We start from the raw sequence: 20,823 nt of genomic DNA on the forward strand, positions 1-20,823 counted from the left end.
CTTTTATGAAATATAGCACACAGAAATCTTCCAAAATACCAATGTATACAAGTTTAACGAACTTCGTAACATTTATGTAGTATAGCACACGAAAATTATTCAAAATATCAATGTATGCAATTTTAACGAAGTTTGTGACTTTTATGTAGTATAACACACGAAAACCTTCCAAAATATTAAAATTTACAAGTTTAACGAACTTTTTGACTTTTATGTAGTGTAGTGTACGAAAATCTTTCAAAAGACTAAATTTTGAAAGTTTAACAAATTAAGTGACTTTTATGTAGTATAGCACACGAAAATCTTCCAAAATATTAAACTTTGCAAGTTTAACAAATTTCCTGACTTTTATGAAGTATAGCACTCAAATATCTTCCAAAGTACCAGAGTTTGCAAGTTTAACAAACTTCGAGACTTTTATGTAGTATAGCACACGGAAATCTTCCTAAATATTTAAATTTTCAAGTTTAACGAATTTAGTGACTTCTAAGTAGTATAGCACACGAAAATCTTTCGAAAGACCAAATTTTGCAAGTATAAGAAACTTCATGCCTTTTATGTAGTATAGCACACGAAAATCTTCCAAAATACCAATGTACGCAAGTTTGACGAACTTCTTAACATTTATGTATTATAGCACACGAAAATCATCCAAAATACTAATGTATGCAAGTTTAACGAAGTTCATGACTTTTATGTAGTATAGCACACGGAAATCTTCCAAAATATTAAAATTTTCAAGTTTAACGAATTTAGTGTCTTTTATTTAGTATAGCACACGAAAATCTTCCGAAAGACCAAATTTTACAAGTATAACAAACTTATTGACTTTTATTTAGTATAGCACACGAAAATCTTCCAAAATACCAATGTATGCAACTTTAACGAACTTCGTAACGTTTATGTAGTATAACACACGAAAATCATCCAAAATATCAATGTATGCAAGTTTAACGAAGTTTGTGACTTTTATGTAGTATAACACACGAAAATCTTCCAAAATATTAAAATTTGCAAGTTAAACGAGCTTCGTGACTTTTAGGTAGTGTAGTGTACGAAAATCTTTCAAAAGACCAAATTTTGAAAGATTAACAAATTAAGTGACTTTTATGTAGCTTAGCACACAAAAATCTTCCAAAATACCAGAATTTGCAAATTTAACAAACTTCGAGACTTTTATGGAATCTAGCGCACGAAAATATTCCAAAAGACCAAAATTTGCAAGTTCAACAAACTTCATGAATTGTACGTAGTATATAGAACAGAAAAATCTCCAAAAGACAAAACTTTGCAAGTTTAATAAACTTCATTACTTTTATGTAGTATAGTACACGAAATTCTTCCAAAATATTAATGTATCAAGTTTCATGAACTTTGTGACTATTATGTAGTATAGCACACGAAAATCAAAATATTAAAATTTGAGAATTTAACGAACTTCGTGACTTTTATGTACTGTAGCACACAAAAATCTTCCGAAAGACCAAATTTTGCAAGTATAACAAAACTCGTGACTTTTATGTAGTATAGCACACGAAATTCATCCAAAATACCAATGTATGCAAGTTTAACGAACTTCGTAACATTTATGTAGTATAGCACACGAAAATCATCCAAAATATCAATGTATGCAAGTTTAACGAAGTTCATGACTTATATGTAGTACAGCACACGGAAATCTTCCAAAATATTAGAATTTGCAAGTTTAACGAATTTCGTGACTTTTATGTAGTATAGCACTCGAAAATCTTCCGAAAGACCAAATTTTACAAGTATAACAAACTTCGTGACTTTTATGTAAAATAGCACACGAAAATCTTCCAAAATACCAATGTATGCAAGTTTAACGAACTTCGTAACGTTTATGTAGTATAGCACACGAAAATCATCAAAAATACCAATGTATGCAATTTTAACGAAGTTCGTGTCTTTTATGTAGTATAGCACAAGAAAATCTTCCAAAATATTAAAATTTGCAAGTTTAACGGACTTTGTGACTTTTATGTAGCGTAGTGTATGAAAATCTTTCAAAAGACCAAATTTTGCAAGTTTAATAAATCTCGTGACTTTTATGTAGTATAGCACACAATAATCTTCCAAAGTACTAGAATTTGCAAGTTTAACAAACTTCGAGACTTTTATGGAATGTAGCTCACAAAAATATTCCAAAAGACCAATGTATGCAAGTTAAACGAAGTTCATGACTTTTATGTAGTATAGCACAAGGAAATCTTCCAAAATATTAGAATTTGCAAGTTTAACGAATTTCGTGACTTTTATGTAGTATAGCACTCGAAAATCTTCCGAAAGACCAAATTTTGCAAGTATAACAAACTTCGTGACTTTTATGTAAAATAGCACACGGAAATCTTCCAAAATACCAATGTATGCAAGTTTAACGAACTTCGTAACGTTTATGTAGTATAGCACACGAAAATCATCAAAAATACCAATGTATGCAATTTTAACGAAGTTCGTGTCTTTTATGTAGTATAGCACAAGAAAATCTTCCAAAATATTAAAATTTGCAAGTTTAACGGACTTTGTGACTTTTATGTAGCGTAGTGTATGAAAATCTTTCAAAAGACCAAATTTTGCAAGTTTATTAAATCTCGTGACTTTTATCTTGTATAGCACACAAAAATCTTCCAAAGTACTAGAATTTGCAAGTTAAACAAACTTCGAGACTTTTATGGAATGTAGCTCACAAAAATATCCCGAAAGACCAATGTATGCTAGTTAAACGAAGTTCATGACTTTTATGTAGTATAGCACACGAAATCTTCCTAAATATTAAAATTTTCAAGTTTAACGAATTTAGTGACTTTTATGTAGTATAGCACACATAAATCTTTCGAAAGACCAAATTTTGCAAGTATAGGAAACTTCGTGACTTTTATTTAGTATAACACACGAAAATATTCCAAAATACCAATGTATGCAAGTTTAACGAACTTCGTAACGTTTACGTAGTATAGCACACGAATATCATCCAAAATACCAATGTATGCAAGTTTAACGAAGTTCATGACTTTTATTTAGTATAGCACACGAAAATCTTCAAAAATATTAAAATTTGCAAGTTTAACGAACTTCGTGACTTTTAGTGTAGTATAGCACACAGAAATCTTCCGAAAGACCAAATTTTGCAAGTATAACAAACTTCGTGACTTTTATGAAATATAGCACACAGAAATCTTCCAAAATACCAATGTATACAAGTTTAACGAACTTCGTAACATTTATGTAGTATAGCACACGAAAATTATTCAAAATATCAATGTATGCAATTTTAACGAAGTTTGTGACTTTTATGTAGTATAACACACGAAAACCTTCCAAAATATTAAAATTTACAAGTTTAACGAACTTTTTGACTTTTATGTAGTGTAGTGTACGAAAATCTTTCAAAAGACCAAATTTTGAAAGTTTAACAAATTAAGTGACTTTTATGTAGTATAGCACACGAAAATCTTCCAAAATATTAAAATTTGCAAGTTTAACAAATTTCGTGACTTTTATGAAGTATAGCACTCAAATATCTTCCAAAGTACCAGAGTTTGCAAGTTTAACAAACTTCGAGACTTTTATGTAGTATAGCACACGAAAATCTTCCTAAATATTTAAATTTTCAAGTTTAACGAATTTAGTGACTTTTAAGTAGTATAGCACACGAAAATCTTTCGAAAGACCAAATTTTGCAAGTATAAGAAACTTCATGCCTTTTATGTAGTATAGCACACGAAAATCTTCCAAAATACCAATGTACGCAAGTTTGACGAACTTCTTAACATTTATGTATTATAGCACACGAAAATCATCCAAAATACTAATGTATGCAAGTTTAACGAAGTTCATGACTTTTATGTAGTATAGCACACGGAAATCTTCCAAAATATTAAAATTTTCAAGTTTAACGAATTTAGTGACTTTTATTTAGTATAGCACACGAAAATCTTCCGAAAGACCAAATTTTACAAGTATAACAAACTTATTGACTTTTATTTAGTATAGCACACGAAAATCTTCCAAAATACCAATGTATGCAACTTTAACGAACTTCGTAACGTTTATGTAGTATAACACACGAAAATCATCCAAAATATCAATGTATGCAAGTTTAACGAAGTTTGTGACTTTTATGTAGTATAACACACGAAAATCTTCCAAAATATTAAAATTTGCAAGTTAAACGAGCTTCGTGACTTTTAGGTAGTGTAGTGTACGAAAATCTTTCAAAAGACCAAATTTTGAAAGTTTAACAAATTAAGTGACTTTTATGTAGCTTAGCACACAAAAATCTTCCAAAATACCAGAATTTGCAAATTTAACAAACTTCGAGACTTTTATGGAATCTAGCGCACGAAAATATTCCAAAAGACCAAAATTTGCAAGTTCAACAAACTTCATGAATTGTACGTAATATATAGAACAGAAAAATCTCCAAAAGACAAAACTTTGCAAGTTTAATAAACTTCATGACTTTTATGTAGTATAGTACACGAAATTCTTCCAAAATATCAATGTATCAAGTTTCATGAACTTTGTGACTATTATGTAGTATAACACACGAAAATCAAAATATTAAAATTTGAGAATATAACGAACTTCGTGACTTTTATGTAGTGTAGCACACAGAAATCTTCCGAAAGACCAAATTTTGCAAGTATAACAAAACTCGTGACTTTTATGTAGTATAGCACACGAAATTCTTCCAAAATACCAATGTATGCAAGTTTAACGAACTTCGTAACATTTATGTAGTATAGCACACGAAAATCATCCAAAATATCAATGTATGCACACTACAACATTTTTACTATACGGCAACGGCCGAAAACCGTTGCAAAATCCAAAAAATCCGTTGTCGTTGCCTATCAGAATGGTTTTTGGACCGTGCCAATCTGAGGCGTTCCCTTATCCTTTCGCAACGGTTGTTTATCCAACAACAACGTCTTATGTTGTTTAATATTCTTTAGAGAACGGTGCCAAACAACAACGGCTGCACCGCGTTTGAAAATTATAACCGTTGCAATTGGTTTAGTTTAGAGAACGGCTGTTTTACTTTCTATAGAAACGGTTTTTTACTGTAGTCCATGATCAGCCGTTCTAATAGACTCTAATATCAATTTCTTCTTCAATTACAACAGCAACTACAAAAACACTTTCTAACCGTTGCAAAAGCTGAATTTTTTTTTTAAATATAAAATCTGTTTGTTTTATAAACCTGATAAATAATATCAACCATCATTCACTTATTATATATAAGAATACTCAGATGCAAATTTTAATATGATATTAAATATTTAAAAAATTAAATAACAAAATAACATCATTCATTCATTATATATCCCAATGTCAATCATGTTCACAAGCAAAATGACATCTTTAATGTACATATTTGAATGCCAATCATCATCCATAACCAAAATAATATCTTGAATCTCTAAAAGTAAACTTAAACTCTATAATGTTAAGCATCATCTTTATCAAAATAACATCCTGAATCACTAGAAAAAGTTAAACATCTACATCTCTAAATCTATGTTTCTTCATCTCCGAATGACTGAAAATCTCCATTGATATCATCATTCATGTTCTGCAAAATAAAAGTAATTTAATTGAAATAAGATTATTATTCGAAGGCCCTAAAATTAGAATGTAAAGAATAAAATAATTCAATTTTACTTGATCATTAGTTGGAGCATGTGTTGATGCAGAAGAACGTAAGGCACTATTAGCATCCGTTGCAGGAGCTGATATCAAAGCTGCCAAAGCCTTTATATCCAAATTTGAGGTGTTTTGATTCAGAATGGTCTTAAGGAGAAGCTGCATTCTTCTTTCTGTTTCCTCCTTATCTTGGCAACGTCTCTCCTCCATCTCTTGTATCACATGTCTAACCTCAGCAGCATGATCTCTTTTAAGTTTTGCAATTTCTTCATTTCTTTTCAAGAGAGTCGGTGTTGTGGTTCTTCCGTGGCAACGCACTCTTCCAGGTTTTTGTTTGCCTAATACACTTTCAAAAGCTTTTGAAGAAGATTTACCTTGACTTTCAATCAAGTCTTGAAGCTTTATCTAGCATAAAATACATAACAAAGTAGTAGTAAATAAAAGGAAAATAACAGAATACAAAATCAACCCCGTACTCAATGTACACAATATAGTAGAAGTAAATAAAAGTCAAAGAACATAACAAAATACAAGAGAGAACAATCAAAATAACACAGCCAGAATAAAAACTAAACTACAATTATTGGACATTCACTAGATGGATGATACTTTTCAAATAATATTCTGTCTTTGAACTTTGGGTACATTGACTAATGTTGATATATTCTGCCAAAGCACACATCTTTTTTATCTGTCCTAATTTTCAAACAAACAAGATCGGCAACAACTTGCAATAATACTTACAATTGCAGTATTAGTTTCTTGATCCAACTCCTTTCCTTTCCTACTTTGTCGAGTAGCAATGAACATTTCAGCTTGAGTCGGAGGTTCTTTATCTTCATTACTTTCATGCTAAACCAAGTAAAACAAAGAGTATGAGACTATTAGTAAAGTAACACAATTTAATATTCACTTAGAATAATTTTAAAAAGAATACCATTTTTTCTCTTATAACAGCAAAGCCTTTATTTCCCATTCGATGTCTCCATTTCAGTTGAGCTACATTTTTAGCATTTTGTTGACTAACTTCCTACATAATAGTTTGATGTTAGTCATAAAGCCCACAAGAAATGTTACTTTTTACATTCAGCATAGTATGTATTTGAAAAGTGACTTTAATTCAACACATAATTCAGCATGTAAAACATGAATATGAATATAACTTACTTGATTTTTTCCATCTCTCCAATACTCCAATAGCTTTCTAAAGTTATATAAAGGCTGAACATTACTATGCGAATTAACATTTCTATTCAACATGCAAGATGTAGGTATATAATGAATATAGTAAGATCATCAAAACACATAAAACTCAAAATCGTGATCAGATTCAAAATGTTTCAAAATCGTGATCAGATTCAAAATGATTCAAAATCGTCATCAAAACACAACAAACATAAACTGTTTCAAAATGAATTCACAAAACATACATAAAAATTGTTATAAATCAGAATCGTGATCAGATTCTATTACATCTGCCACAGGTACAAAATTATCAACAATTGTTGGTGGAATATCATTTCTAACAAAATCAACTTCACAAATTTCATCGCTTGAAGCTAAATTTACAGCATGATCTGACATGTCACAATTATACGGTTGTGGGGTATTTGAATTTGATTGTTCATTCATGTTAAAAAAATCTCTCGGAATAGATTTCATAACATAGTGTTTATTTGCATCATAAGGATCTTGAATGTAGAATCATTGGTGGACTTGAGAAGCCAATACGAAAGGATCATCCACATAACATCTTTTGTTGAAGTAAACACAAGTCATCCCATATTTTTCCTCTTCACCTTCAAACCAATCACATCTAAATAACATAAACTTCAACTTACCATAATAGTCTACCTCAATTATTTCTGTAATCATTCCATAGTAAGTTATTGATTGTGTTATTGGATTTTCATCTTTGGTACTTGAAAAACTTTTCGTTATTGCCGCAAGTGTCACACCACTGTTTTGTGTTTTACGTCTAGCATCACGTTGTTTTGTATGAAACCTGTATCCATTAATTACATAGCCAGAAAAACTTCGTGCAATTTTATTTGGTCCATTGGATAACTTCCTTAGGTTTCCAGACACATCACTTAACAAAGCACGCTTCTTAAACCATTCAACAAAATCTAACCCTTGGCTCTTTGCTTTGCTCCACCCCTTTCTCTTATTGGAATTTTCATTTTCATGCTCACTACAATTAAAATTACCCCATTAAAGTTATTGTAAAACAGCTCTTTTTAGGAAATTGAAACATACAAACATATTTATGTACCTTATAAATTTTTGGACATCTTCATGATTGAATAAGATGTAACGATGGGCCAAACTCCTTGACTTGCAATCCAAAGAAATTGCTTCTCCCTTTTTCTTTCCTCCAATTGGATGACCAACATTAAGACAAGAGCTTGGACTTTCATGTTCATGAGGATCACATCTATCACTATTCCTTGTCATTCTAGTGAATCTTGTTTCAACACCATTATGCAAATACCGAGAGCAAAATGTCAAGCATTCTTCAACTAAATAGCCCTCAGCAATATAACCCTCGGGACGACTTTTATTACGAACATAACCCTTCAATTTTCCTAGATATCTTTCTGGAAAGTACATCCACCGAAATTGAACAGGTCCTCCCATTCTTACCTCATTCACTAGATGTATTGGCAAATGAACCATTATATCAAAGAAACTCGGGGGGAAAATTGTCTCGAATTGGCAAAGTGTTTCTACAATCTCGGATTGCAAGATATCCAAATCTGCCACCTCAATAACCTTCTGACATAAACAACGAAAAAATGAACAAAGACGGATTAATGGGTGGGCAACCTGGTTTGGCATTGTACTTTTAACAGCCACTTGAAGCAAGTAATGCAACATGAAATGTGCATCGTGGCTCTTATATCCGCTAACTTTCTTTTCAGCAAGTTGAACACATCTTGAAATGTTTGAAGCACAACCATCTGGTATTTTTGCATTTTTCAATACAGAACAAAAAGTAGTTTTCTCCTTTGCATTCATGGAAAAACATGCTTTCGCAAACACAGACTTTTTGCCTTGATCTACCTCTTTGGGGTGAAGTTTCTTTCTAATACCCATCTCTTCCAAGTCTAAACGTGCATTTTTATGATCTTTTGTTTTTCCTGGAATATCCAAAAATGTCCCAATTATACTATCAAATATGTTTTTCTCTATGTGCATCACATCAAGGTTGTGGCGTAAAGTATTATGCTTCCAATATGGTAACTCAAAAAATATTGATTTTTTCTTCCATGGACCATTTTTACTTTTCTTTTGCAGCCTACAAAAAGCATTGTTGACGTCCTTTAGTTTCTCCGAGATTTGTTCCCCAGTTAACAACTTTGGTGGTGGCCTATCTTCTATGCTACCATTGAAATTCCTAGAATTTGACCTATATTTGTGATCCTCGGGCAAAAACACACGATGATCCATATAACACACCTTTTTACTATATTTCAAATATGTAGAATTAGTGTCATAATTACAACAAGGACATGCTAGTTTCCCTTTTGTACTCCACCCACTCAACATAGCATACCCAGGAAAGTCACTAATAGTCCACAAGAGAGCTGCCCGAATTTGGAAAGTTTGATTTAGTGATGCATCATATGTTTCTACACCCAAATCCCATAACACTTTCAACTCTTCTATCAATGGTTGAAGGTACACATCAATGTTATTCCCTGGTGAAAATGGTCCAGGGATTAATAAAGACAACATAGAATATTCAGCTTTCATGCACCACCAAGGTGGAAAGTTATATGGTATTAATACCACAGGCCAAGTACTATAAGACAAATTCATGGTTCGAAATGGATTAAATCCGTCGCTGGCCAATCCAAGTCTTATATTACGCGACTCATCAGCAAATTCAGCATGACATTTATCAAATTCTTTCCATGCTTCTCCATCTGCAGGGTGCCTCAACTTCCCATCTTTAGAACGCTCTTCATCATGCCATCTTAATGAGCTAGCCGTCTTTGAACACATAAACAGCCGTTGAAGTCTAGGAATCAAAGGAAAGTGTCTCAAAACTTTTGAAGGAACTTTATGAGACTTATGATTTTTTTCAACTTCATCATTTCCTTTTACATCTTCATTCCACCGTGGAGCACCACAAACATGGCAAGAAGTATCATTCTCTTGATCTTTCCAAAATACCAATGTATGCAAGTTTAACGAACTTCGTAACGTTTATGTAGTATAGCACACGAAAATCATCAAAAATACCAATGTATGCAATTTTAACGAAGTTCGTGTCTTTTATGTAGTATAGCACAAGAAAATCTTCCAAAATATTAAAATTTGCAAGTTTAACGGACTTTGTGACTTTTATGTAGCGTAGTGTATGAAAATCTTTCAAAAGACCAAATTTTGCAAGTTTAATAAATCTCGTGACTTTTATGTAGTATAGCACACAATAATCTTCCAAAGTACTAGAATTTGCAAGTTTAACAAACTTCGAGACTTTTATGGAATGTAGCTCACAAAAATATTCCAAAAGACCAATGTATGCAAGTTAAACGAAGTTCATGACTTTTATGTAGTATAGCACAAGGAAATCTTCCAAAATATTAGAATTTGCAAGTTTAACGAATTTCGTGACTTTTATGTAGTATAGCACTCGAAAATCTTCCGAAAGACCAAATTTTGCAAGTATAACAAACTTCGTGACTTTTATGTAAAATAGCACACGGAAATCTTCCAAAATACCAATGTATGCAAGTTTAACGAACTTCGTAACGTTTATGTAGTATAGCACACGAAAATCATCAAAAATACCAATGTATGCAATTTTAACGAAGTTCGTGTCTTTTATGTAGTATAGCACAAGAAAATCTTCCAAAATATTAAAATTTGCAAGTTTAACGGACTTTGTGACTTTTATGTAGCGTAGTGTATGAAAATCTTTCAAAAGACCAAATTTTGCAAGTTTATTAAATCTCGTGACTTTTATCTTGTATAGCACACAAAAATCTTCCAAAGTACTAGAATTTGCAAGTTAAACAAACTTCGAGACTTTTATGGAATGTAGCTCACAAAAATATCCCGAAAGACCAATGTATGCTAGTTAAACGAAGTTCATGACTTTTATGTAGTATAGCACACGAAATCTTCCTAAATATTAAAATTTTCAAGTTTAACGAATTTAGTGACTTTTATGTAGTATAGCACACATAAATCTTTCGAAAGACCAAATTTTGCAAGTATAGGAAACTTCGTGACTTTTATTTAGTATAACACACGAAAATATTCCAAAATACCAATGTATGCAAGTTTAACGAACTTCGTAACGTTTACGTAGTATAGCACACGAATATCATCCAAAATACCAATGTATGCAAGTTTAACGAAGTTCATGACTTTTATTTAGTATAGCACACGAAAATCTTCAAAAATATTAAAATTTGCAAGTTTAACGAACTTCGTGACTTTTAGTGTAGTATAGCACACAGAAATCTTCCGAAAGACCAAATTTTGCAAGTATAACAAACTTCGTGACTTTTATGAAATATAGCACACAGAAATCTTCCAAAATACCAATGTATACAAGTTTAACGAACTTCGTAACATTTATGTAGTATAGCACACGAAAATTATTCAAAATATCAATGTATGCAATTTTAACGAAGTTTGTGACTTTTATGTAGTATAACACACGAAAACCTTCCAAAATATTAAAATTTACAAGTTTAACGAACTTTTTGACTTTTATGTAGTGTAGTGTACGAAAATCTTTCAAAAGACCAAATTTTGAAAGTTTAACAAATTAAGTGACTTTTATGTAGTATAGCACACGAAAATCTTCCAAAATATTAAAATTTGCAAGTTTAACAAATTTCGTGACTTTTATGAAGTATAGCACTCAAATATCTTCCAAAGTACCAGAGTTTGCAAGTTTAACAAACTTCGAGACTTTTATGTAGTATAGCACACGAAAATCTTCCTAAATATTTAAATTTTCAAGTTTAACGAATTTAGTGACTTTTAAGTAGTATAGCACACGAAAATCTTTCGAAAGACCAAATTTTGCAAGTATAAGAAACTTCATGCCTTTTATGTAGTATAGCACACGAAAATCTTCCAAAATACCAATGTACGCAAGTTTGACGAACTTCTTAACATTTATGTATTATAGCACACGAAAATCATCCAAAATACTAATGTATGCAAGTTTAACGAAGTTCATGACTTTTATGTAGTATAGCACACGGAAATCTTCCAAAATATTAAAATTTTCAAGTTTAACGAATTTAGTGACTTTTATTTAGTATAGCACACGAAAATCTTCCGAAAGACCAAATTTTACAAGTATAACAAACTTATTGACTTTTATTTAGTATAGCACACGAAAATCTTCCAAAATACCAATGTATGCAACTTTAACGAACTTCGTAACGTTTATGTAGTATAACACACGAAAATCATCCAAAATATCAATGTATGCAAGTTTAACGAAGTTTGTGACTTTTATGTAGTATAACACACGAAAATCTTCCAAAATATTAAAATTTGCAAGTTAAACGAGCTTCGTGACTTTTAGGTAGTGTAGTGTACGAAAATCTTTCAAAAGACCAAATTTTGAAAGTTTAACAAATTAAGTGACTTTTATGTAGCTTAGCACACAAAAATCTTCCAAAATACCAGAATTTGCAAATTTAACAAACTTCGAGACTTTTATGGAATCTAGCGCACGAAAATATTCCAAAAGACCAAAATTTGCAAGTTCAACAAACTTCATGAATTGTACGTAATATATAGAACAGAAAAATCTCCAAAAGACAAAACTTTGCAAGTTTAATAAACTTCATGACTTTTATGTAGTATAGTACACGAAATTCTTCCAAAATATCAATGTATCAAGTTTCATGAACTTTGTGACTATTATGTAGTATAACACACGAAAATCAAAATATTAAAATTTGAGAATATAACGAACTTCGTGACTTTTATGTAGTGTAGCACACAGAAATCTTCCGAAAGACCAAATTTTGCAAGTATAACAAAACTCGTGACTTTTATGTAGTATAGCACACGAAATTCTTCCAAAATACCAATGTATGCAAGTTTAACGAACTTCGTAACATTTATGTAGTATAGCACACGAAAATCATCCAAAATATCAATGTATGCACACTACAACATTTTTACTATACGGCAACGGCCGAAAACCGTTGCAAAATCCAAAAAATCCGTTGTCGTTGCCTATCAGAATGGTTTTTGGACCGTGCCAATCTGAGGCGTTCCCTTATCCTTTCGCAACGGTTGTTTATCCAACAACAACGTCTTATGTTGTTTAATATTCTTTAGAGAACGGTGCCAAACAACAACGGCTGCACCGCGTTTGAAAATTATAACCGTTGCAATTGGTTTAGTTTAGAGAACGGCTGTTTTACTTTCTATAGAAACGGTTTTTTACTGTAGTCCATGATCAGCCGTTCTAATAGACTCTAATATCAATTTCTTCTTCAATTACAACAGCAACTACAAAAACACTTTCTAACCGTTGCAAAAGCTGAATTTTTTTTTTAAATATAAAATCTGTTTGTTTTATAAACCTGATAAATAATATCAACCATCATTCACTTATTATATATAAGAATACTCAGATGCAAATTTTAATATGATATTAAATATTTAAAAAATTAAATAACAAAATAACATCATTCATTCATTATATATCCCAATGTCAATCATGTTCACAAGCAAAATGACATCTTTAATGTACATATTTGAATGCCAATCATCATCCATAACCAAAATAATATCTTGAATCTCTAAAAGTAAACTTAAACTCTATAATGTTAAGCATCATCTTTATCAAAATAACATCCTGAATCACTAGAAAAAGTTAAACATCTACATCTCTAAATCTATGTTTCTTCATCTCCGAATGACTGAAAATCTCCATTGATATCATCATTCATGTTCTGCAAAATAAAAGTAATTTAATTGAAATAAGATTATTATTCGAAGGCCCTAAAATTAGAATGTAAAGAATAAAATAATTCAATTTTACTTGATCATTAGTTGGAGCATGTGTTGATGCAGAAGAACGTAAGGCACTATTAGCATCCGTTGCAGGAGCTGATATCAAAGCTGCCAAAGCCTCTATATCCAAATTTGAGGTGTTTTGATTCAGAATGGTCTTAAGGAGAAGCTGCATTCTTCTTTCTGTTTCCTCCTTATCTTGGCAACGTCTCTCCTCCATCTCTTGTATCACATGTCTAACCTCAGCAGCATGATCTCTTTTAAGTTTTGCAATTTCTTCATTTCTTTTCAAGAGAGTCGGTGTTGTGGTTCTTCCGTGGCAACGCACTCTTCCAGGTTTTTGTTTGCCTAATACACTTTCAAAAGCTTTTGAAGAAGATTTACCTTGACTTTCAATCAAGTCTTGAAGCTTTATCTAGCATAAAATACATAACAAAGTAGTAGTAAATAAAAGGAAAATAACAGAATACAAAATCAACCCCGTACTCAATGTACACAATATAGTAGAAGTAAATAAAAGTCAAAGAACATAACAAAATACAAGAGAGAACAATCAAAATAACACAGCCAGAATAAAAACTAAACTACAATTATTGGACATTCACTAGATGGATGATACTTTTCAAATAATATTCTGTCTTTGAACTTTGGGTACATTGACTAATGTTGATATATTCTGCCAAAGCACACATCTTTTTTATCTGTCCTAATTTTCAAACAAACAAGATCGGCAACAACTTGCAATAATACTTACAATTGCAGTATTAGTTTCTTGATCCAACTCCTTTCCTTTCCTACTTTGTCGAGTAGCAATGAACATTTCAGCTTGAGTCGGAGGTTCTTTATCTTCATTACTTTCATGCTAAACCAAGTAAAACAAAGAGTATGAGACTATTAGTAAAGTAACACAATTTAATATTCACTTAGAATAATTTTAAAAAGAATACCATTTTTTCTCTTATAACAGCAAAGCCTTTATTTCCCATTCGATGTCTCCATTTCAGTTGAGCTACATTTTTAGCATTTTGTTGACTAACTTCCTACATAATAGTTTGATGTTAGTCATAAAGCCCACAAGAAATGTTACTTTTTACATTCAGCATAGTATGTATTTGAAAAGTGACTTTAATTCAACACATAATTCAGCATGTAAAACATGAATATGAATATAACTTACTTGATTTTTTCCATCTCTCCAATACTCCAATAGCTTTCTAAAGTTATATAAAGGCTGAACATTACTATGCGAATTAACATTTCTATTCAACATGCAAGATGTAGGTATATAATGAATATAGTAAGATCATCAAAACACATAAAACTCAAAATCGTGATCAGATTCAAAATGTTTCAAAATCGTGATCAGATTCAAAATGATTCAAAATCGTCATCAAAACACAACAAACATAAACTGTTTCAAAATGAATTCACAAAACATACATAAAAATTGTTATAAATCAGAATCGTGATCAGATTCTATTACATCTGCCACAGGTACAAAATTATCAACAATTGTTGGTGGAATATCATTTCTAACAAAATCAACTTCACAAATTTCATCGCTTGAAGCTAAATTTACAGCATGATCTGACATGTCACAATTATACGGTTGTGGGGTATTTGAATTTGATTGTTCATTCATGTTAAAAAAATCTCTCGGAATAGATTTCATAACATAGTGTTTATTTGCATCATAAGGATCTTGAATGTAGAATCATTGGTGGACTTGAGAAGCCAATACGAAAGGATCATCCACATAACATCTTTTGTTGAAGTAAACACAAGTCATCCCATATTTTTCCTCTTCACCTTCAAACCAATCACATCTAAATAACATAAACTTCAACTTACCATAATAGTCTACCTCAATTATTTCTGTAATCATTCCATAGTAAGTTATTGATTGTGTTATTGGATTTTCATCTTTGGTACTTGAAAAACTTTTCGTTATTGCCGCAAGTGTCACACCACTGTTTTGTGTTTTACGTCTAGCATCACGTTGTTTTGTATGAAACCTGTATCCATTAATTACATAGCCAGAAAAACTTCGTGCAATTTTATTTGGTCCATTGGATAACTTCCTTAGGTTTCCAGACACATCACTTAACAAAGCACGCTTCTTAAACCATTCAACAAAATCTAACCCTTGGCTCTTTGCTTTGCTCCACCCCTTTCTCTTATTGGAATTTTCATTTTCATGCTCACTACAATTAAAATTACCCCATTAAAGTTATTGTAAAACAGCTCTTTTTAGGAAATTGAAACATACAAACATATTTATGTACCTTATAAATTTTTGGACATCTTCATGATTGAATAAGATGTAACGATGGGCCAAACTCCTTGACTTGCAATCCAAAGAAATTGCTTCTCCCTTTTTCTTTCCTCCAATTGGATGACCAACATTAAGACAAGAGCTTGGACTTTCATGTTCATGAGGATCACATCTATCACTATTCCTTGTCATTCTAGTGAATCTTGTTTCAACACCATTATGCAAATACCGAGAGCAAAATGTCAAGCATTCTTCAACTAAATAGCCCTCAGCAATATAACCCTCGGGACGACTTTTATTACGAACATAACCCTTCAATTTTCCTAGATATCTTTCTGGAAAGTACATCCACCGAAATTGAACAGGTCCTCCCATTCTTACCTCATTCACTAGATGTATTGGCAAATGAACCATTATATCAAAGAAACTCGGGGGGAAAATTGTCTCGAATTGGCAAAGTGTTTCTACAATCTCGGATTGCAAGATATCCAAATCTGCCACCTCAATAACCTTCTGACATAAACAACGAAAAAATGAACAAAGACGGATTAATGGGTGGGCAACCTGGTTTGGCATTGTACTTTTAACAGCCACTTGAAGCAAGTAATGCAACATGAAATGTGCATCGTGGCTCTTATATCCGCTAACTTTCTTTTCAGCAAGTTGAACACATCTTGAAATGTTTGAAGCACAACCATCTGGTATTTTTGCATTTTTCAATACAGAACAAAAAGTAGTTTTCTCCTTTGCATTCATGGAAAAACATGCTTTCGCAAACACAGACTTTTTGCCTTGATCTACCTCTTTGGGGTGAAGTTTCTTTCTAATACCCATCTCTTCCAAGTCTAAACGTGCATTTTTATGATCTTTTGTTTTTCCTGGAATATCCAAAAATGTCCCAATTATACTATCAAATATGTTTTTCTCTATGTGCATCACATCAAGGTTGTGGCGTAAAGTATTATGCTTCCAATATGGTAACTCAAAAAATATTGATTTTTTCTTCCATGGACCATTTTTACTTTTCTTTTGCAGCCTACAAAAAGCATTGTTGACGTCCTTTAGTTTCTCCGAGATTTGTTCCCCAGTTAACAACTTTGGTGGTGGCCTATCTTCTATGCTACCATTGAAATTCCTAGAATTTGACCTATATTTGTGATCCTCGGGCAAAAACACACGATGATCCATATAACACACCTTTTTACTATATTTCAAATATGTAGAATTAGTGTCATAATTACAACAAGGACATGCTAGTTTCCCTTTTGTACTCCACCCACTCAACATAGCATACCCAGGAAAGTCACTAATAGTCCACAAGAGAGCTGCCCGAATTTGGAAAGTTTGATTTAGTGATGCATCATATGTTTCTACACCCAAATCCCATAACACTTTCAACTCTTCTATCAATGGTTGAAGGTACACATCAATGTTATTCCCTGGTGAAAATGGTCCAGGGATTAATAAAGACAACATAGAATATTCAGCTTTCATGCACCACCAAGGTGGAAAGTTATATGGTATTAATACCACAGGCCAAGTACTATAAGACAAATTCATGGTTCGAAATGGATTAAATCCGTCGCTGGCCAATCCAAGTCTTATATTACGCGACTCATCAGCAAATTCAGCATGACATTTATCAAATTCTTTCCATGCTTCTCCATCTGCAGGGTGCCTCAACTTCCCATCTTTAGAACGCTCTTCATCATGCCATCTTAATGAGCTAGCCGTCTTTGAACACATAAACAGCCGTTGAAGTCTAGGAATCAAAGGAAAGTGTCTCAAAACTTTTGAAGGAACTTTATGAGACTTATGATTTTTTTCAACTTCATCATTTCCTTTTACATCTTCATTCCACCGTGGAGCACCACAAACATGGCAAGAAGTATCATTCTCTTGATCTTTCCAATATAGCATGCAATCATTAGGGCAAGCATCAATCTTTTTATAATCCAATCCTAAGTCCCTTATCATGCCTTTAGTTTTGTTGAACGTATCAGGGATGTTCAATGAAGGCATTGCTTCTCTCAACAACTCTAAGAGAGCATTGAATGATACGTTGCTCCAACCGTAAAGACATTTCAATAAATAAAGACGAATGGTGAACGACAATTTAGAGAAGTTTTTGCAACCTGGATACAAATCTTGTTTGGCTTCTTCGACTAGATTGTAGAACTTTTTTGCATCTTCGTTGAGGCCTACATTCACTTCATTTTCTTCTTGTACAACATCTCTAAATCTTTCATGCAATAGTCCATCAATATCATCAATTTGATCCTCTTTATGATTCATATTATTATCATTAAGATCACTAGGTTTCGGTTTCTTCTCCCCATGTTGAACCCAAATATCATATCCCTTTTGAAATCCAAATGCAGTTAAATGATTTCTTACTTCATTCCTCGTAAACCATTTGCTATTGTAACATTTAGCACAAGGACACGAACTCTCTTTCCCGCGGGGTTTTCCTTTGGTGTATGCATAATCTAGAAAAAAATCAAGACCACTTTGATACTCTTTACTCGCGGGGTTTAACTTTGTCCATTCCTTGTCCATCGAGTTTGTGAGGAGACTACCATATATGAAAAAAAGTGTAAGCAAGACAAAATATTAAAGTTTTAATTATATTAGTTACAACATAATTAGAGTTAGTCGCAAATCATCGGGGTTGGAATGAGTCGAACCGAGTCAAATTTGATTAAGATTGATTCAAGTTTGATATGAATCGTCAAGGATGGAAAGGATTCGAACTGAATCAAATATGTTAAACTCGATTCGAGTTAGTCGCGAATCATCAGGGTTGAGAATGAATCATCGAACCGAATCAAATTTGATTAAAATTGATTCAAGTTTGATGCAAATTATTTGTAACTTGACTTCGACTCAATTCAACAAAATCCAAGATGCAAGATATACTAGTTTTAAAGTGGATTTTGATACTGACAAGAGAGATTCCTACTCATGTCAGTAAGGGTATTATCACAGTAAGAAAATTGTTCTAGTTTGTAATTCTCTATGCTATATTTACAATATGAATCTTCTATATACTTGATATCAAATTTAAAATTAACACAAATCGTACCTAAATCCAACATTTCATAATATGTACATGACTAACAATCATAATAGTCTAAGCATCCAACCATGAAAAGTGTTTGACAGACATGAAATCCTAATTGAAACTCGAAAAAAAACTACATTATAATATAAAAACTACATGACTAACAATCATACTTCAGTCATTAATTTTTGTATTGCAAATTTACCCAATACCATCCAATTCTATTATGGATTTACAACATTTACACAATTATTATAATTAAGTCAATTATAAAAACTACATTAAAATAATGGATTATATATTCAAACTTCAATTTAAAGCTATCATATGAGATAAATAGACTGTCAGTATCAACCAGAATATTACCATATAATTAGCCTCACTAAAGTAGACTAAAGTAGATCTAATTCAATACAAGCACATCTACAAAACGGTGGTGGTCCTCACCACACTCACCACTATATATTATTGTAATATTTGTTTTATATGGCATAAGAAAATGAAGTTTTAGCTCTTATAAATCATATTTTTGTTTTCATGAACTAATTCATGTCAAATTATCAATCCTTTATCACTGGATATGAAATTTAAAATTAAGATAATTAGCACATTAGAAGAAAAATCATCAAGAAGAAACACATATTGTGACACTAAAAGGAAGTTATAACAGCTCACATTCGAAATTCATATTTAACATTAATTTAGTGAACACCGGTTTTTGTTTTTTAAGTTTGTAATTGACTATATACTATAATTCATTAATTTATAGTAAAACTAAGTTCAAAAAAACATACTGGGAGAGAAAGTAAACTGTGATGCTAAGAAGGGACTCCATAAGCATGCAGTGATGCTAAGAATATATTGCAGTCATAGATATTATATCCAAAAAAAATTCAATTCAAACTCCAACAATAGAATAAAATATAAGCATCAGACTAATAAAAATGGACAACCATACCTTTATAGATGCAGAGGTGGAACAGTGAAAGGCAAATGCTTTGGTCTTGCAGTCAGTATGTGCTTCTTCTCAAGTTCAATTATCTGCAATTTTGTGCATGTCCATTCAAATTTCAAGTAAAATTGGCAATTACTGATTGTTTGAAATAAAATTGAATGCAGATTGACAGAGATTAACAGTAGAGAATACTTGGGGCAGCATGCTGAGATCTTGGCAGAAAAGAAATAAAGAGATTGGTTTCTACTACTATTGTTGTTGTAGCATATACCGGTAGTGAAATTGAGGAAATAATGTTATAAACACAAACAATAATTTGAAATAGGGAGTGAAAATGATTGAAACACAGAATAATTTGAAAGAAAAAGAGGTTCATTTGCAGACCCTGTAGATTTGACACTTGCACAATGAGTGGAAAGGATGGTAAAGTAGTTTGTAGAGTTATTGAGATTAGCCAAAAATAATGTATTGTTGAGTGATGTATAAAAATTCAATTCAATTTAAATATAACTCATAAACTAAAATATAAACCCCCTCCTTGAATAGAGGCAACTAAAACAAATTCATTGAACTCAAAGTGGTTGGAGGTGTTTACTTGCAGGTAGCAGTGTAGTAATTAAGCTTTATAAAACACATACAAAACATAAAGTAGTGGCAAAAATGAAATATATCACAATTTTGGTTTATAAATGAAGCTAACACTATAACATGAAGATTCCATTTCCATATAAACATAGATGTGTTTCAACAATGTACAAGTAGCTTAAGTTTATCTTCAACAAAAAAGTTAAAAGTAATAATATAGATAAATAAAATCCCTACAAAGATAGACTTGTTCAACACACT

At 31.7% G+C, this 20,823-nt stretch overlaps 3 protein-coding genes across 3 annotated transcripts; all 3 read right to left on the reverse strand.

The window, feature by feature from the left end:
- Positions 1-5,542: 5,542 nt before the first annotated feature.
- Positions 5,543-7,302, reverse strand: LOC131648499 (uncharacterized). Its single transcript, XM_058918251.1, has 5 exons — positions 7,144-7,302; positions 6,608-6,700; positions 6,415-6,522; positions 5,689-6,075; positions 5,543-5,599 (listed from the first exon to the last, which is right to left on the reverse strand). Exons 1-5 carry the CDS (start codon positions 7,300-7,302, stop codon positions 5,543-5,545), a joined length of 804 nt encoding a protein of 267 aa, XP_058774234.1.
- A 19-nt stretch (positions 7,303-7,321) lies between these two features.
- On the reverse strand, positions 7,322-9,799 carry LOC131645798 (uncharacterized). The gene is made up of 2 exons (XM_058916003.1): positions 7,946-9,799; positions 7,322-7,864 (listed from the first exon to the last, which is right to left on the reverse strand). The coding sequence occupies exons 1-2, from the start codon at positions 9,679-9,681 to the stop codon at positions 7,375-7,377; spliced, it is 2,226 nt and encodes a 741-aa protein (XP_058771986.1). The 5' UTR covers positions 9,682-9,799; the 3' UTR covers positions 7,322-7,374.
- Positions 9,800-15,397: 5,598 nt separating this feature from the next.
- LOC131648500 (uncharacterized) lies at positions 15,398-18,517 on the reverse strand. Its single transcript, XM_058918253.1, has 2 exons — positions 15,969-18,517; positions 15,398-15,887 (listed from the first exon to the last, which is right to left on the reverse strand). Exons 1-2 carry the CDS (start codon positions 18,515-18,517, stop codon positions 15,398-15,400), a joined length of 3,039 nt encoding a protein of 1,012 aa, XP_058774236.1.
- Between the last annotated feature and the right edge of the window lie 2,306 nt (positions 18,518-20,823).

Source organism: Vicia villosa, linkage group LG2 (assembly GCF_029867415.1).
Source record: "Vicia villosa cultivar HV-30 ecotype Madison, WI linkage group LG2, Vvil1.0, whole genome shotgun sequence".
Taxonomy (NCBI): Eukaryota; Viridiplantae; Streptophyta; class Magnoliopsida; order Fabales; family Fabaceae; genus Vicia; species Vicia villosa.